At 39.9% G+C, this 16,107-nt stretch overlaps 1 protein-coding gene across 1 annotated transcript in view; it reads right to left on the reverse strand.

Moving 5' to 3' along the window:
- CAT (catalase) overlaps positions 1 to 13,075 on the reverse strand; it is a 32,510-nt gene extending 19,435 nt beyond the window's left edge. Inside the window, exon 1 of the mRNA XM_074148703.1 lies at positions 13,013 to 13,075. Within this exon, the coding sequence (XP_074004804.1) occupies positions 13,013 to 13,075 (63 nt within the window). The remainder of the gene's footprint in view (positions 1 to 13,012) is intronic.
- Positions 13,076 to 16,107: the final 3,032 nt, after the last annotated feature.

A 16,107-nucleotide genomic window follows, 5' to 3' on the forward strand; every position in this document is an offset into this window, starting at 1 on the left:
GGCAGCGCGAGCTGTGAATGGCTGAAGGGAGCGTCAATCAAACGCTGCGGAGGGAGGGGTGTCGGCGGCAACCCGCCGCCTCAGCCTGTGGGGCGGCGGCAGCGGGGGTTCCTTGTTACTGAAGTTTGACTAATTAGCTGCGTGAGTAGCTTAATTTTTGGCGTGTGTTTTCAGTTTTGAGACATCGGACGTTTCTAAAGGCTGCTGGTTGGGGAGAAGTTATTCAGTGGCGTAGGAAATGACGGGACAAGGGCACTGTGAAAACTGCTATTACTTTCGGGGGTTTCAGAGGCAGGGTTTGTTTCAGTGGGGAAATAAAGCGTTTTAAATTACCAAATCAAAGCGACCAAGTATATAGTAAGATGTTCATTCTTGTATCTGTACCCCAGATGAGGCACAGGTGATACATTAACATTGGTCATGGTTCACGTGTCCCCTTTGTAAACATTATTTCTCTGGAGGCCAGACCTGAATTTGTTACCCTAAAAAAAAACCAATACCACTTCTGAATTAATAAGAGTTATACTTATAAATGATGAGGTAAATACAGTTGTCCCTTTATGCAAAAGCATTTTCTTTTTGTGCTGAATTTGCTGTGCTACAGCCCACAGGCCCGTCCCTTGTACGGTAACAGTCGGCGCTGAGGGAGGTCCCCTGGCTTTGTGCCTAAAGAACGTGCTACAGATGATAAAAGTGGTTAAAAGGGGGTTATTTTTTCCTATTTCTGAGGCAAAACCTTTCAGCAACAGTAAAAATCTATCTTAAACTCTGAGGTTACGTGACATTGGGCTCTTCAAAGATAGCTGAATATCTCCATCTACCAGTTATTCAGTGGACGTTCACTTCATGGCATGTACTTCTGTGTGGGGCTCCTGAACCCAGACAAGTGGGTAAGACTACCTATACAAGCTAGAAAACTAAAATATATACCTATCTCTTATTAGCTCTTCCCCAATGACAATGATTGAGCGTAATCACAGCAGATAGGAGACCTGTCTAAACAAACAGAAATTACCTAAATGTGGTTTGCAAGTTTTGTGTGTGTGTTGGTTCATTTCCCCCCCTCATTCTTGATAAGAATCCCAGTGTGGTTCTTTACAGAATACGTACTACAATAATGAAGCAGAGCAGCTGTTTGCCCTGTCAGAAAGAAATGAAATACTTGTCTGCAAGATTATATCTACTTTTTTTTTTTTCTCTTAACAGATATGAAAAATAGTCTAGCTCATTGTTGCAGTCGGACAATTGCTTTGTTTAGTATGTGTTATTATGTATTAGAGGGCTAAGACTCCCCAATTCAGGTCTGTGCTACGTAGGGAATACCACTAATGGTACTCCATTTCCTCAGTGATAAGAACAGCAAACCCCCTTTCCTCTGCTTCAGCCTTATTTGGGACATTTCTTTCATGTCTCCAGGTGACAGGTCATGTCTCATAGTCTTTTCTTTCTTGACATGATAACCAACATCATAAAGAAGAGCAAGAAAGGTAGATACCTATGTTTCTAATATTTTTATACTAAATATACATCATTGGACTACACCTACTTCTTCATCCTCTGTGCAACCACTGACCACATCCATGTACCAGACTTCCACTGCACTCAGAAGATCATTGTGAGAGGTAAACAAGAGTAAATCCACAAAGATCTAAGCACTTTTTGTACAGAGCAAGAAACTCTTTATAGTATCAGCCAAAGAAAACAGTATCCAAGCTTCACATCAAGGTCTTAACCCACAAGATCTTCTTCAAGATGCTAGCTCCCATTCTGCAAACTAAGTTTGTAGGCCTCGCCATCAACCGTTTCTGAGAACTTTTAATGATCTTTTCAGGTACTCATTCAGACTTACATGGTGTTCTTTGTACAGCTTTTATTTTTTAAGGTGACAGTTTTGTAAAAAAAATGGTCTTTTCATAAGAAAATACTGATTGAGAAGTCCTTTAGACTTAATATTAGGAGTGTATATACACATTTTTTCAAATCAAATAATTGATATCTCAGTTTGCTTAACCAGCAAGATGAGGGAAATGTAGGCATGTTCATGAGGAGTTATTGTTTGCTTTTCCTTTAAAGTTTAACACTTCCTGTCAACAAATGTGTGTAGGTAAAGTTGCTTGTCGCCAATCTGTTTCAAAGTAAGAGTAACTAGCAAAAACTGCTTCTCTTTCACTTCCTATATACCCTTCTTATTTTAACTAGTAATGGTAGAGGAAGGGATATATGTGTGCATAAAAAACCCAAGAAGACATTTAATATTGGCTAAGAAAAAAAAGCAAAAAAAAAATCAAAGAAAGAGCAGGTGGCAACATCAATGGCATGTATTTTCAAAAATTCTTATACTTTAGCTTTACTGGAACCAAGCAACTGTGATAAGAAAGCTCATATGCAAAGCTAAGTGTGAAACAAATACAAAATTTTTCTGTCATCTCACCTTAATCCTCTGTCTTTTCAGTGAAGAAAGCAGTGAATGCTCGTTTAAATTCCACAGGTACCTTGCTGTGGGTATCTTTATTTATTTCCCTTTTTCCCCCTTCTGTTTTGATATTTGATTCCTGCGGCGTCTTATTTGCCTGGGTAAGCCTCCTGTTATGTATGCATTAAGTAAACAAACTTCAAACAATTCCAAATTAATCATCTTTATTTAGCTGGGGAGACTGGTTCTATGTTGCTGCGTGTCTTTCCGAGGCATAATCCAAACCACACTTCACCCTTAATTAAGATTTTGTGAGATTAAAAGACATGATACTTAGCATTTGTATTTTGTTTTCTGTATTTAAAGTAAGTTTAAACACAAACTGCAAGGTCAGTTTCACTCAAACGCACACACACAGTCGTGCTGTATATAAAGTTTACGCATAGATCAATGATTTAGAATTAGTCGAGTAAAAGGTTGATAATGTTAATTAAACTGATTATTGGTGAGAACGCTTATCACAGGATTGGGAAACTTAATTTTTTTCCCCTTCTGCTAAAGATATTCAAACTTATATCTTCCAGAGTTTCCAGATTATGTACCAAGAGATGAGGCTTGGATACATTTTCTACGTGTGCCACAGGGAATAAGGTCAGAAAGAAAAAAATAAAGACTCTGTTTCAGACGTGTAATAAAAGTATAATTTATATTACTGAATATATTTTCAGTCACGAAACAAATTTATCTGCTGCAACTATGAAGTAATATAATGAAACTATTCTCGAGACTTGAAATAATAATTGGTCTTGTCATAAATATCCAACCTTGGGATATTTACAGTACCTTAGGAACCTCTACAAATGACTTTTCCACTAATCCTTTTGCTGTTGTGTCTGATATAAGCATCAGGGCACAGAAAAAGCATTTAAAGAGGAATATATACTACTACTTAACTGTTCACTTGCATGACAGAGGACTGAGGGGTAGGCATGGCAAGTACAGTACAAGAAAAAGGTTGCTATTATATTTTAGAAAAGCAAAGAAATATTATTAGAAACAACAGATTAATGTCCATTGTAATACAGTAGATGGAACATATTGTTTTGATTCCAAAGTGGCAATACACACCCAAAGCAATTTTATATGTCAAACTTGCAATCAGGTAAACATGAGGTCCATGCTATTAAAGGTCAGTCAACATCTGGGTGACAGGTGCTGATATGTTAGACATAATATATGGTGAGAAGAAGAGATGGAATATGAGATAGGTAATAATAAACTGGGGATCTCTGTATATAGTCTGTAAGTTATTTCTGAAAACATTTTACTGGTTAAGCTATCATGATAATATTTATCATTCAGTAACTTGTGTTACATGTAGTCTTTTTAATCTTGTATTGTCAGCCATCAGATCGAATGGAAAACACTGAAAACACTGTGAAATAGAACATCTTCAAAAGATGTGGACTTTAAAGGAGGATTGAGAGAACGATACTAGTGGAAAAGGTAAGCAGGCAGGAAGTAAAAACTGGCTTTTATGGGAAATAGCACACGTACATTGGGCTGTCAGTTGACAGAGTGAGATACTGAGATGCAGAGCAGAGAGCAAACATGGACTTCTAAGAAAACACATGTAAGAGAAAACCAGGAAAAGGCAGATAGGAAACCTCTTTTTTGTGTTTGTAATCTTCTGTCATATGAGGACAAGGTCTTAATTTAAACAACTAGAGAAAAAGACTAACCCCAGAGATAGAAAAGTGTTAGAAAAATAATAGTTTATAAGTTTCAAACGGTATGTTTTTCTCTTCTTCTTTCATTCTCCATAGACAATAAAGGCTTAAGTCTACTGAAGGCTTCAGACTACTGGAGCAGATATCTTCAAACTTTAATAATGTATGTGGTTAGTAAATGGCAATGGATACACCAGTCCTACAGTAGAATAAATTTTGCAGTATTTTTACCAAAAAGAGAATTTCATTCATCTATTCATATTTTGCAGCAATTTATTACATTGTATAAACAGTACTACTGATCATCATCAAAACTCGTGTTTCATATTTCATGCTGGAAAGACAGCTGCAATATACTTCTTGAGATAACTGAAAGAAGAAGAAGAATAGAATAAGAAATGCAGCACTCTTCAGGTGATAAGGCATTCAAACATGTATTTAGCATCCTGGATATCTCAGCTTTGTATTTTTATTCCTAGAAACTACATTATTAGAATTATTTCACATCATATAAATACAATTTTCTTTTGTTAATGCATTTGCTTTTATTTTATTTTCTTTCATGTTAGAGCACCAATAAGTAAGCTTATGAATGTTGTTCTGCATTCATTCCCTGTATTATTAGCAGTGTTGCCTGAAGCATTTGCCTAATAGCAGTTAATAAAGCCTATATTTTGAAACATGATTTTGCCCACTGATGCTTCGTTCTGCATAAGAAAAGATTTAAAGCTAGACGCAGCAATATTTTTTTTTTCTGTTGTTAGAATCAGAAGCTCTTAAGCTTTTAAATGGGTCATCCATCCAGTATGACTTAGTCACATGTGCTTTAAATTAGTCAAGTGCTTAATTGTTTGGATGTTTGCATGTATAAATATAGATGCTTGATCCAAGAGATAGCTTGATACAATAGAGGTAATTTTATATGTTCTGATTCTGTAGAAAGAAGAGAATCCTAAATGAACTGGTTTTTCAAAGCAATTGGATTTTCAGAAACTTAAAGGCAATTAAAAATGTTGGCTGCCCAGCAGGACTGGAAAGTCAGTCTATTATTTCCTTGCCAGAAAAAATTAGATATATGCTTTTAAAAATCATGGATATATGTCTGTAGCTAAATGCATCAGTATGGCTCCAGACTGATATACAGAGATTATTCATATGGCAATGAAATGAACTAAATGAACTAAACTGAAGCTGCTACTTGGACGTATGAACAGAATTTGTTGGCCCATTATATGTGTTCCATGATACATAAGCAGAAGAAAGCGCAGTTTGATGCTGTGCTGAAAAGTATCAGTGTAATATTTCAGATTAAAACGTAGAATTCCATGCTGCAGGTGAGAAGATGTACCTGACGTACGCTTTGTTAGAGGTCTACAGACTGTGAAGTGAATAAGACATTGCATATAAGCCTGACATTTAGGTTGTGAGGTCAATAACACCAGTAATGACAAATTTAGGCAGGAAATTCATACCTCAGCTTTCAGTTAGTTTCGATACTAAAACAACGTTAAAATTTGTCATCTGATCACACATTGTTCTTTACAGTGGTGATTTCTGAATCTTCCTATGAATATAGTATGAAGGTTATGACTGGAAGAGACAGTAATGCGATCGTAGGAAGCTTATGAGGGACAAACCCAAGCAAACCAGCCAGTGGAACGGCAACAAACTTGATGGGTTTGCTGTAACCACAGCAAATGTGGATGCGGGGAAACAAGAAAGGACAAAGAAGGAGGTATGTTGCATTTGTAAAGTACAAAAAGAGACAATGTCATTATTTTTGAACCCAAGAGGCAAGTAGCTAGAAATTCTCCGTACACGATCTAGTCACTACATCAAAACTGTTTAACCTGAGGCATTTAAGTTAGGGATCTAAGTAATGTTTAGGTATTTAAAGAAAGGCTCTATTGATCTTTTTCTATTTAGTTAAGTTGTGAAAGACGTGACGCTCTGCAAGCAGAGATACATCAAAGGCTATTACAATGCATGTGACAATCGTAATAAGTGCACGTGATATTTGTATGCTAGAGTATCAGTAAGCATTTTCCATATATAATAACCTAGTGTGCTGACTTGATGGGTCAGTTTCCCATGGAATCTGGGAACAGGTTACCTGGAGGTAATTGTTGCAAATTCCCAGTGCAGAGATTGCCTGCCAGGATCCCATTAAGATAATAATATTTTCCAAGTTTAACATGTTTATAATCTACATGTAGTTTAATATGTTTTCTCTTTCACTTTTTTTTTTGGTCCTGAAAATACAAATACACTTTAAAATGTTTAATGGAAGCTGGCTTGTCACTGATTCATTTTCATTGTCTTTAAACTGATTCATAGATGCTGAACATAACTCAGATTTTTAAAGATAATTTCAATGAACCGTGAAATAAATGCAGTTTTAAAAAATCTGCTTTACTGTAGAAGAAGAAATGGGGCTGTCTCTTTAGTTGCCCTGTTCAAGAAGGATAACAGCAATAGACATAAGACACAAGGTTTGTCCCTTGAGATGGTTACAAATAGAACCAAGGGAATAATTAATCCTAGGTAACTAGCACACTAATTAGTGTTGTTTGAATTGATAGGAGTTGTAGGTTCTCAGTACCTTTGAAAATCTGTTTTTATTTTGGTGTGACTATTTTTGCCCTTTTTTCCACTTTAAGTAGCTGTCATTCTCAGTATATTTTACATCATAATAGGAGGCGTGTAAGGATGGAATACTGGCAAAAAGTCTGTATACCATCTGCTTACATATCTTAATTTTGACAATAAGAAAGACTACAAAAAATTCCGGGGTCTTATGAGATTCAAAGAAGCCAGGGGCACAGTCAGAATGAAATACAGCACGGTTAGTAGCATATTAGGTAAATATAAAAGAGCTCTTCTAGCCTGGAATAATTGGTCCACCACAGGGCCTGCCATATGGCCAGCAGCTTGCTGATGCCCTTTGCCCCAGCTGGCTTGTGTAACGGCAGCGTTTGAGTTGCTGTTTCAGTCATTCTGATAAAAGCAGTTTTTCACACTGACTAGTTATATGTCGTTATATGTTGCAGAGATGGCCGTTATTTTGTTTAAGACTTACACAATTGCCAGGGGCTACTTCTGATTTCTGGTGAAGTAGAATAAAAGGCCTGGACAAGCCCTTGACTGTTTTGACCACAGGTAGATGCATGGAAAATAAACAAGGCAGATTTTTTTTCTGTGTGTTTAGGTATGGCTATTCTTAAAGCCAAGGTTCTCTTCTGTACATTTGACCTCATTTTTCTCAGGTTTTCAGTTAATAGAAAATTCATTGCCTCAAGTTGAAAGTATGGAAGCATCTAATAAAAAGCAAAATAATTCCATGACTACATTAGCCTTAACAGCATTTAGTTAGACTTTGGGATCGGTTTTAGACAGCCCGAAAATTCTCTGTTTTTTACATGTATGGAGAGCTAGGTTTTTAAAATGTGCTCCTACTTTATTGTTGCTAGAAGAAATACTTATTTTGACGTATCAGAACTTGGCTGTTTCATGACAACCAAAAAGTGGTGAAACTTATCTGGAAACTGTAACAAATTATTAGTTTGTTGTTTTTTTTTTTTCCTGGAGGCTGATACTAAATTACCAGGTTAATTATACTGACACCTTTCTTTATAGCTACTAATTCTCCCCTGCACCCTGCCTGGCCATTTACAAGGTATTTACAAGAGGCTTACAAGCTGTTTACATTGCCAAGAAACTTACCATAAAAATGAAATACATACCATAACTTACAAGCCATCAAACTTATAAACCCACTAAAACCTTCTAAAAAGATCAACAGTGATCCATCAGCATTCCTGTCCGGCTTTGTTCATGTGCATTTCCTATTTCTATTGGGTTAAGAGCACTGTTTGGTTTGGGTTTGGGCAGCACAGTTGGGTCATGATCCATAACGTGAGCTTCTAAACAAATTTAAGAGGAATACACATTTTTTCACCGAGTGTGATGCCTTCGTTTTTTTCTATACTTCTAGTCTAAAAACGTTTGATAAATTTTTACAGCTGCAAGAAAGAGTACTACGTGATAGCAACCACGTGAGTTAGGCCAAGTTTTGACCACCAATTACGTTCAATTCACCAACAGTGAAAACAGCTATTTTTCAATAGCCCTCTGGTTATCATATTATTTGGCTGAGGAGGTTAACTTTTCTTTCTCTTTTCTTGTGGTGTTAGTATGGTAGAGTGTTTCTTTCTTTGTTTTTACAGTGTGCTAATACCTCTTCTGTTTGGTATTGTTATTCATAGATTTTCCTGAAATCCAAAAGGAGGTTTCGAGATACAGAAGGTTGAGATACCTTAATTTTCTGCCTGCATGGCAGATTCTACAGGCTTTTCACCATCTTCTTCTGTATTGATGTTTTTCCTCATTTTCCTGCTTACTTGTTATAGGGATTGTAACCAATATATCCTATTCACAAAAGGCTCCGCTGTACTTGAAAGTTAACTGCCAAGTATTTTCCTATGGATTGGAGATAGAGCTTGGTCTATCCCCCTTTATTTTAATGCATTTGAACGAGGAGGAGTTTGTTGTGATCCAGTTCTAATGACTTATCCTACGACATCCACCCACCCTTCTTCATTTAATTTAATTCTTTTGTCACCTCTGATAGATCTCTGAGTCAGCATTTTCTTGAGCGATGATGGATCCCCTACTTCATAATCCTGGCTCCAGCCCCACTTTTACTGAGTCATACAGACTATTCCTATATTTTTTTCAGGACCATGTTAAGATGTGCTATGCATAGAGCATTATATAGCACTGTGATACTTCCATTACAGATGATGTGTCACAGGTATGCCTTCCCAATGACGCAGGTGGAAAAAAAAAAGGAGTTGGTAATTATCTACCCATTGCTTACAGCATACATTTCATCCCAAGTGGCAATAACAAATTGGCCTGTGTCAGCGGTCTGCTTGTAGGAAAAATATTCCTGGGTTATATGATAACAAGCAACCCTGTGTCATAACTGGAATAAGGTATATAAGAAGGTGGACAGTGTTATGTTTATTAAGATGAATATATATAATATGAAATATACTTCAAACTGAAAAATTTGTAAGATTCTATTCTAGGCTTATGTGCAGTTAGGCAAAGTTTTCTAGTTCACACTGGAAATGTCTAAAATCTCTTGAGTTTATCAGAGAAATCAGAGAAAAGAAAATGAGAGATCTCGAAGTAAAAAGATAGGAAGTTCTTGGTGAAGAGAAAATTCTGCAAATAAAGATGTTTTGTTGTGTGGTTTTTTCCCTTATTCTAACATGTTTGGTGTTCTTTTGGTAATTATTTTGTTGCTGGAAGTGCTGATTCATTGTACTTTTCCCCACAAACGTGTTTGAACTTTTCTCTCCAACTTTCCAGATGAGTACTAGGGTGACACTACTGCAGCAGTCTGTCTGTCTGCCTGTCTCTCTTGCTTGCCCTTTGCTGTTGTGCCAGCTCAATGTGTTACTGATTCGCTACCAAACCAGAACAGCAAATGGTTGGTGGCTAGAAGAGTTTCGTGGAATATGGGAAGAATCAAGTTCAAATGCTAGATTTAGACAGGACGTAAAATGAGCCATGTGTGCCAGCTGCTAGGTCCTTTGTGGTGCTGAGGATTTCCTGGATACATCTGCACTGTCCCTTTGTGTTGCTCTCTCACTCCTTGGCCTGGTCTTCCACGGTTTCAGTTGTATATTTCATTTACTCCTGAGGTGTCTCTGGATTGAATGTATGTCCCGGTTTCAAGTAAAACTGAACCAATTTTCTGTTCTGTAACTTTACATCCTAGCTAGGCCTCCTCTAACTCTCTGAAATTAACGGCATATTGTGGAGAAAACTGCTCGTTCTCAGAATGATAAGCCCAATGTTTGTGCTCCGTGCCAAGGGATGGTGAGCAGGGAGGCCCTTGCTTATACTTATTGCTGTAACAACCAAGGGCAGCCAATTTCGTTATTTGCCCCCTTAGAGGATTGGAAACGGAAAAAACATAGAGGGGCCACATCTGTGGGGAGGAGGGGACAGGAGAGGTGACCCAAACCTGACCAACTGGGGTATTCCATCCCATCTGCCCCATGCTCAGTATAAAAGCTGAGGGATCAAAGGGTCAACCCCCTTCCTGCGATGGCCGACGTCCAGAGAGGACTCTGTCTGTTCATCTGCCTTTGATCCCGATCCGTGTGTTCCTGACTCCAGAAGTGGAATCCAGTTCCCATTCATCACCGAGTCCAGTCTGGGACTTCCCCAGTGCCTGCCGGTGACGTGACTGTCATCCTGGGAGCTTGATACGATTTTGTATATATTGTACCTATTTCATTATCTTCTTCTTTATTTTTATTTTAATATTAATTCTTCATTAGTTTAGTTCATTCTAAACTTCTGAATCTCCTTATCTCTTTCTCCTCCTTTCTCCTCTTTTGTGGGGGGGGAAGGGCCATCTGTCGGTCTGGTTTTGGTAAATTCGGCCGAAACCACAACAATGTACTAAGTCCCTTGCTGATGAAGACCTAGGGTGTCTGAAAGAATAGCTAAAAGAGAATTGTAAAAACAGTGTGGAGGGCACTGCACAAAGATTGGCTTCCTCTGCCCGACTGTCCTCCAGTGCCATCCCAGAAGGCATCATGCTCTTTTATGCTTCATACCATGCCTTATTCCATGCTAGAGCATACCACACCTAGCCTAAGCAGTATGGCTTTCTGGAGGGTCGCCAAGCAACCGTGTCACTGTTCAGGATAACCTGAAAAACAAGCCAGTAAGTCTGTGAACACAAAACCATTGAGGGTTTATAGCGTTTTGGCTTGGGTTCGTGAGAAGACTTGGCCATAGTTCTGCTGTACCTGGAAATGGCCTAGACTGGAGGTGTCACTCCCAGCACCATCAGCCTAACACACTGTTAGCAGGTCTTGGGGCACCTTGACATTCCTGAATTCCATCAATAGTGGTGAGCAGGGCCATTTTAAATTTCAGAAAAGAAAGTAGAATATATGTGAAGGAAAGCACGTGACTGCATTAAACACAGTAGGATGCATGGATCTCCTGGCAAGAAGCGTCTCTGACAAGCATCCATGTATTTCCATGCCTCCTTGGAACTACTTGGAGAAGTAGTGCTCCCTATGTACAAAGCCCATCCCACCTGTACTTCCTATGGAAACATCATCAACATACTGGACTGCAGTTTATATAAATTATGTGACGTCACCTGGGTGAAGAGCTAGTCGTCACACCTCCTGTCTTTTCCTATTGATGCTTTCGTGTGCATTTCCTATCCAACTCCTTTCCCAGATTCCTACTTGCAGAAGACATCTTCCCATGGGCCTGTCACCCTAGGGCCACACGTGGTACCCTAGCAAGGATGGGAAGGAGAACACTCCAGGCATTACAGAGTGTACAATGTAAGACAGGGTAGGCGCTATTGACCTTTTGGAGTAGGGCAGTCTCAAAAAAGGGACAGAAACAGGACAACTTAACACAAGCGTGCCTTGCCTCGTTAACCTCCAGCCTAGGGTTTCCGATTCTGGCTGGAATACTGTGTATATGGTCAGAGATGTGTTCACACGGCATTAGGGGATGTTGGGTTACTCCTTTTACAGTAGCTGCACGCCCAAGAGTTAGCCAGCAGTGAGCACAGGAGGCCTGGTGGGACACTGTGGTAGAAACAATTCATTGAGAGGGGACAGCGTAGAGTGTACCTGCTCCACAGCAGATAGGAGTGTGCACTGCTGATCAGCTCAAAGGCGTGTTCCGATTCAAAGTGAGGCACCTGAAGCTTCACAAAGGTTTTGATTCGCTCCTCACTGAGGACAGGTTAGAAAAATACAGCAACAAGGTTCCACTGCCACATTCCCCTCAGCACTGGTGAGGCCCCATCTCGAGTACTGTGTCCATTTTTGGGCCCCTTACCACAAAAAAAGACATTGAGGGGCTGGAGCGGGTCCAGAGAAGGGCAACGAAGCTGGTGAGGGGGCTGGAGAACAAGTCTGATGAGGAGAGGCTGAGGGAGCTGGGGGTGTTCAGCCTGGAGAAAAGGAGGCTGAGGGGAGACCTTCTCGCTCTCTACAACTCCCCGAAAGGAGGGTGTAGCCAGGGGGGGTTGGTCTCTTCTCCCAAGTCACAGGCGATAGGACAAGAGGAAATGGCCTCAAGTTGCACCAGGGGAGGTTCAGATTGGATATTAGGAAAAATTTTTACACTGACAAGGTTATTAAGCCTTGGAATGGGCTGCCCAGGGAAGTGGTTGAGGCACCATCCCTGAAGGTATTCAAAAGACCGGTTGACATATTGCTTAGTGACATGGTTTAGTGATGGGGTTTTTTTTATCAGAGTTAGGTTGATGGTTGGACTAGATGATCTGAAAGGTCCCTTCCAACCTAGACAATTCTATCATTCTATGATTGCACTTTTCATAATATGCCTCAGCTTGATTCTTATCCTCACTTTGTTTTCCCGTCCCTGTCTCACTTGCTTTTTCTTTCCTTTTTCTTGCAGTTGCACTTGCTCAGGACCATGTCACTGCACAGAGAGGTGCCTAGGTCGGCAGGCATGGCACCATGTCGTGACGGGCCACCTCATCAGGTGCTGCTCTGAGAACATGATCTACAAATGAGTAAGTTTAAACCTCCGCCTCGTGCGAAATTGCAGGTTTTGTCTTTGTGATGCAGGTGTCTGCAACAGAGCACTGTGCTGTGTCTGTCTCGCCAATATATTGTGAACAGAAAGGGGTGCTCCCTCTTCCAGAGGCTTCATGCCAGCGATAAAGAAAGAAAGCACATCTCTATTTCTAGTTTTATAAATAGAAAGTCAGTGGTTTCACCACCCGGCAGGTCAGATGTTATGCTGGGCAATCCTGCAACTATTCTCAGCAGTTACGTACGCAAGGCGTTGCGTGTTTGTTGATCGCTCTGTGAGGCAAGACACCTTGTGGTGATAGCGCCATTCCGTAGGACGGGATCTGCTTGAAACTGTGCCGCGTGTGCGGTGCCTCATCAGTGTTCGAACAGAGGTGTGTCAATCGGCAGTTGTTCGCACAGCAGTGGGAAGGCTGCTGTTCGCCCTTCCCCTGAGCATTCTTCGTTTTGCAGTGAATTTAGTCACTACACGTTTGATAAACATCCTGGAGCGGTTTAAGTACAGTGTTGTTGCGCTGTTTCCATACAACCAGCCTCAAGAGGGAGTCAGTGGGTTACCGTGATACAGCGAAGCTGCCTAATCCTACAAATGTTGGTATTCCTCGGGAAAATAAAGCCCTGAGTAAGCACAACCAGGGGGAAGCAGAATTTGCACACACAGCCTGTATAGACTGTTATGCAGTAGTAGCCCTTGTGAGGGCTGGTTTGAACCTCGTGGAATGAGATCCTGCATCAGCTGGGAAACTGTTGCTAGACTGGTGTGTGTCAGTACCGCAATAAATACTGTTGTCCTAATGTTGTGAATGATTCCAGAAAAGGTGGAAGGCATTTTTAAGACTTGGGGTTTGCCCTTGCATTATCCCCTATCCTTCATCTTCAATTCTTTTCATCATTGTTTGCCATTGTTTATAAACACTACTCTCAGCACCGACTGATACACTTTGGGGCACCCACTTTATAGCAGCGGCAGAAGATACTACTTTATTTGGTTTCCTAACAGTTTCCTGACTGTTAAGGATTATGAAAAATACAATATTTAACTATAAATGTCTGTGTGGCTGTTCTTTCTATTGACTGTGAGTGGTTGACTGTTGATAATGTTGTCAATACTGTATTACTGGCTAATAAGAGAGAGTTAAGGACACAAACATTACCTCGATACACACGTGCCAGGAAGCATGACACACATCCGTTGCCATCTATACATGTGATTTGCTCTATCAAGTGCCTCATGAGACAAATTAATCTTAACAGCCAGTGAATGGCTGTAGTAATAAGTGTAATTTTGACATGAAGTTCATCCAAATACGTGGTACTCTGGCACATGGGACTGCAGCAGGCTTCCACACATACATGATACAGTAGTGGAAACATGATGTGTGACCAGATAACTGACATTATTGCAAGTGCCTTCAAAGAATTATTTTACACTGGTAGGTAATCATATAAGACTAGCCAGACCTGGTGTTATATCAGAACTAGATATCTGGGTGACTAGGGAAGTTTATCTCACTGTAACTTTATAGCTGGATGCTATAAATTAATAGGTGTTAAATGCTGAAGAACAGCATCATTATTTGCAGCTATTTTGGTAATACCTAATGACTCTAGGAACGTTCTAGTTGTTTAATCCCTGCATAAGAAATAAAATGCGGGCACTGTCAAATTTTAATTAACAGGAAGACCTGAAATGAGAACAGTGGTGAGAAAATAGGCTTCAGTAAGTTTCAGTACTGCCCTTGCCTTCAATAACGTCATGTGATGAAGCAAATATTCATCTATTCCCTTATTTGATCTGATTCCAGATGGTATAATATGATTTCTTCTACCAACCCTCACTGGTAAGACTTTGCGGCTAGTGATTGGGAAAATCTGATTTTGTACCAAGTTATCATCCAGGAATTTAATGCATTTTTCAGATGCTAGTCTTTCTTATTCTGACAGTTTTTTCCACCTTTTGTCATCACAGTCATTTTATTGTGTTATTCATAGGACAAAAGGATCAAACATAAAATCCATAATTTTTGTAGTTCCATAATCTTCTGCCACCTGCTGGCAATGTTTTTGCTAATGCAGGCCAGGATGCTCTGCCGCCTTTGCCACAAGGATGTACCTCTAGCTCATGTTCAACTTGTGCACCAGGACCCTCACATCTTTTTATGCGAAATGTTTTCCAACTGGTCAGCCCCCAGTACGTAGCGATGCATGGGGTTATTCCTCCCTAGATACAGGGCTTGCCTCCTAGCTTTGTTGAACTTCATGAGATTCCTGTTTGACCATTTCTTCATCCTGTCGAGGACCCTCTGAATGGCAGCACCTGCTGGATCAATCGCTCCTCCCATTTTTTTCTCACCTGCAAATTTGCTGACTGGCCTCCAGCTCAACTTTATGATGCTGATCACAACCCTTTAAGCCCAGCAGCTCAGGCAGCTTTCAGTCTACCTCCCTGACCACTTATCTAGGCTATAATTTATCAATTTGCCAATGAGAATGTTACGGGAGCGAGTGTTGAAAGCCCGGCTGAAGTGGAGATAAACAATATCAACTGCTCTTCCCTCATCCATCATGGTAGTGATTTCATCATTGAAGGCTGTCAGGTTAGTCAGGCATCATTTCGCTTTCATAAATCAATGCTGACTACCATAAATCACCTTTTTGTCCTTAATCTGGTTGCAAATGGTTTCCAGGATTATTTGTTCCATCCCCTTCCCAAGGATAAAGGTGAGATTGACTGGGTTGTAGCTGTTGCTTTGACTGACTTCTGAAGGAGCACAATCAGCCAAAGCTGTCTGTACAGCAGCAGCAGCAGCAGCAGATCGCTTTTCTGTTCATCTTGGGAATCATATATGTGCACAGAGGTTTCACTCCAAATTCCTTCTCTCTCCAATGATATCTACTACAAAAGGCAGCTTTTGAAACTAGAAAGGATGTTTTTTTTAATGGATTCTCGATGTTTCTTATGCTTCTCATATCTGAACATGTGTGTCAGAAGCAGGCTGTTGTAGAAAATCTTGTGGTCGATATTGGTTTTTAAAAGGTCTTGCTTAACAGTCGCTATCAGTCATGATAGACATGACCCCTTCTTTCTCGGCAGTTAGTAATCATTTTGAGAATTAGTACCTCATCTGTCATTGCAAATAACAGTAAAGCTAATCTGGGCTCATTTCCTACGCTAAGCAAACTTACCTTTCTGGAAAAAAAATGAAGTGTGATCTTTTTAAAGTAGAAATTCAGCTTTAATTGACAGTCTAAGGCTATCAGTGAGGCAAGTTCTGTAAGGATAGGTAATGTCTTTCATTAGACTAACTAGCAGAGTAGAAAAAAGTAGGCAGGATTTGTT

Source organism: Numenius arquata, chromosome 6 (assembly GCF_964106895.1).
Source record: "Numenius arquata chromosome 6, bNumArq3.hap1.1, whole genome shotgun sequence".
NCBI lineage: Eukaryota > Metazoa > Chordata > Aves > Charadriiformes > Scolopacidae > Numenius > Numenius arquata.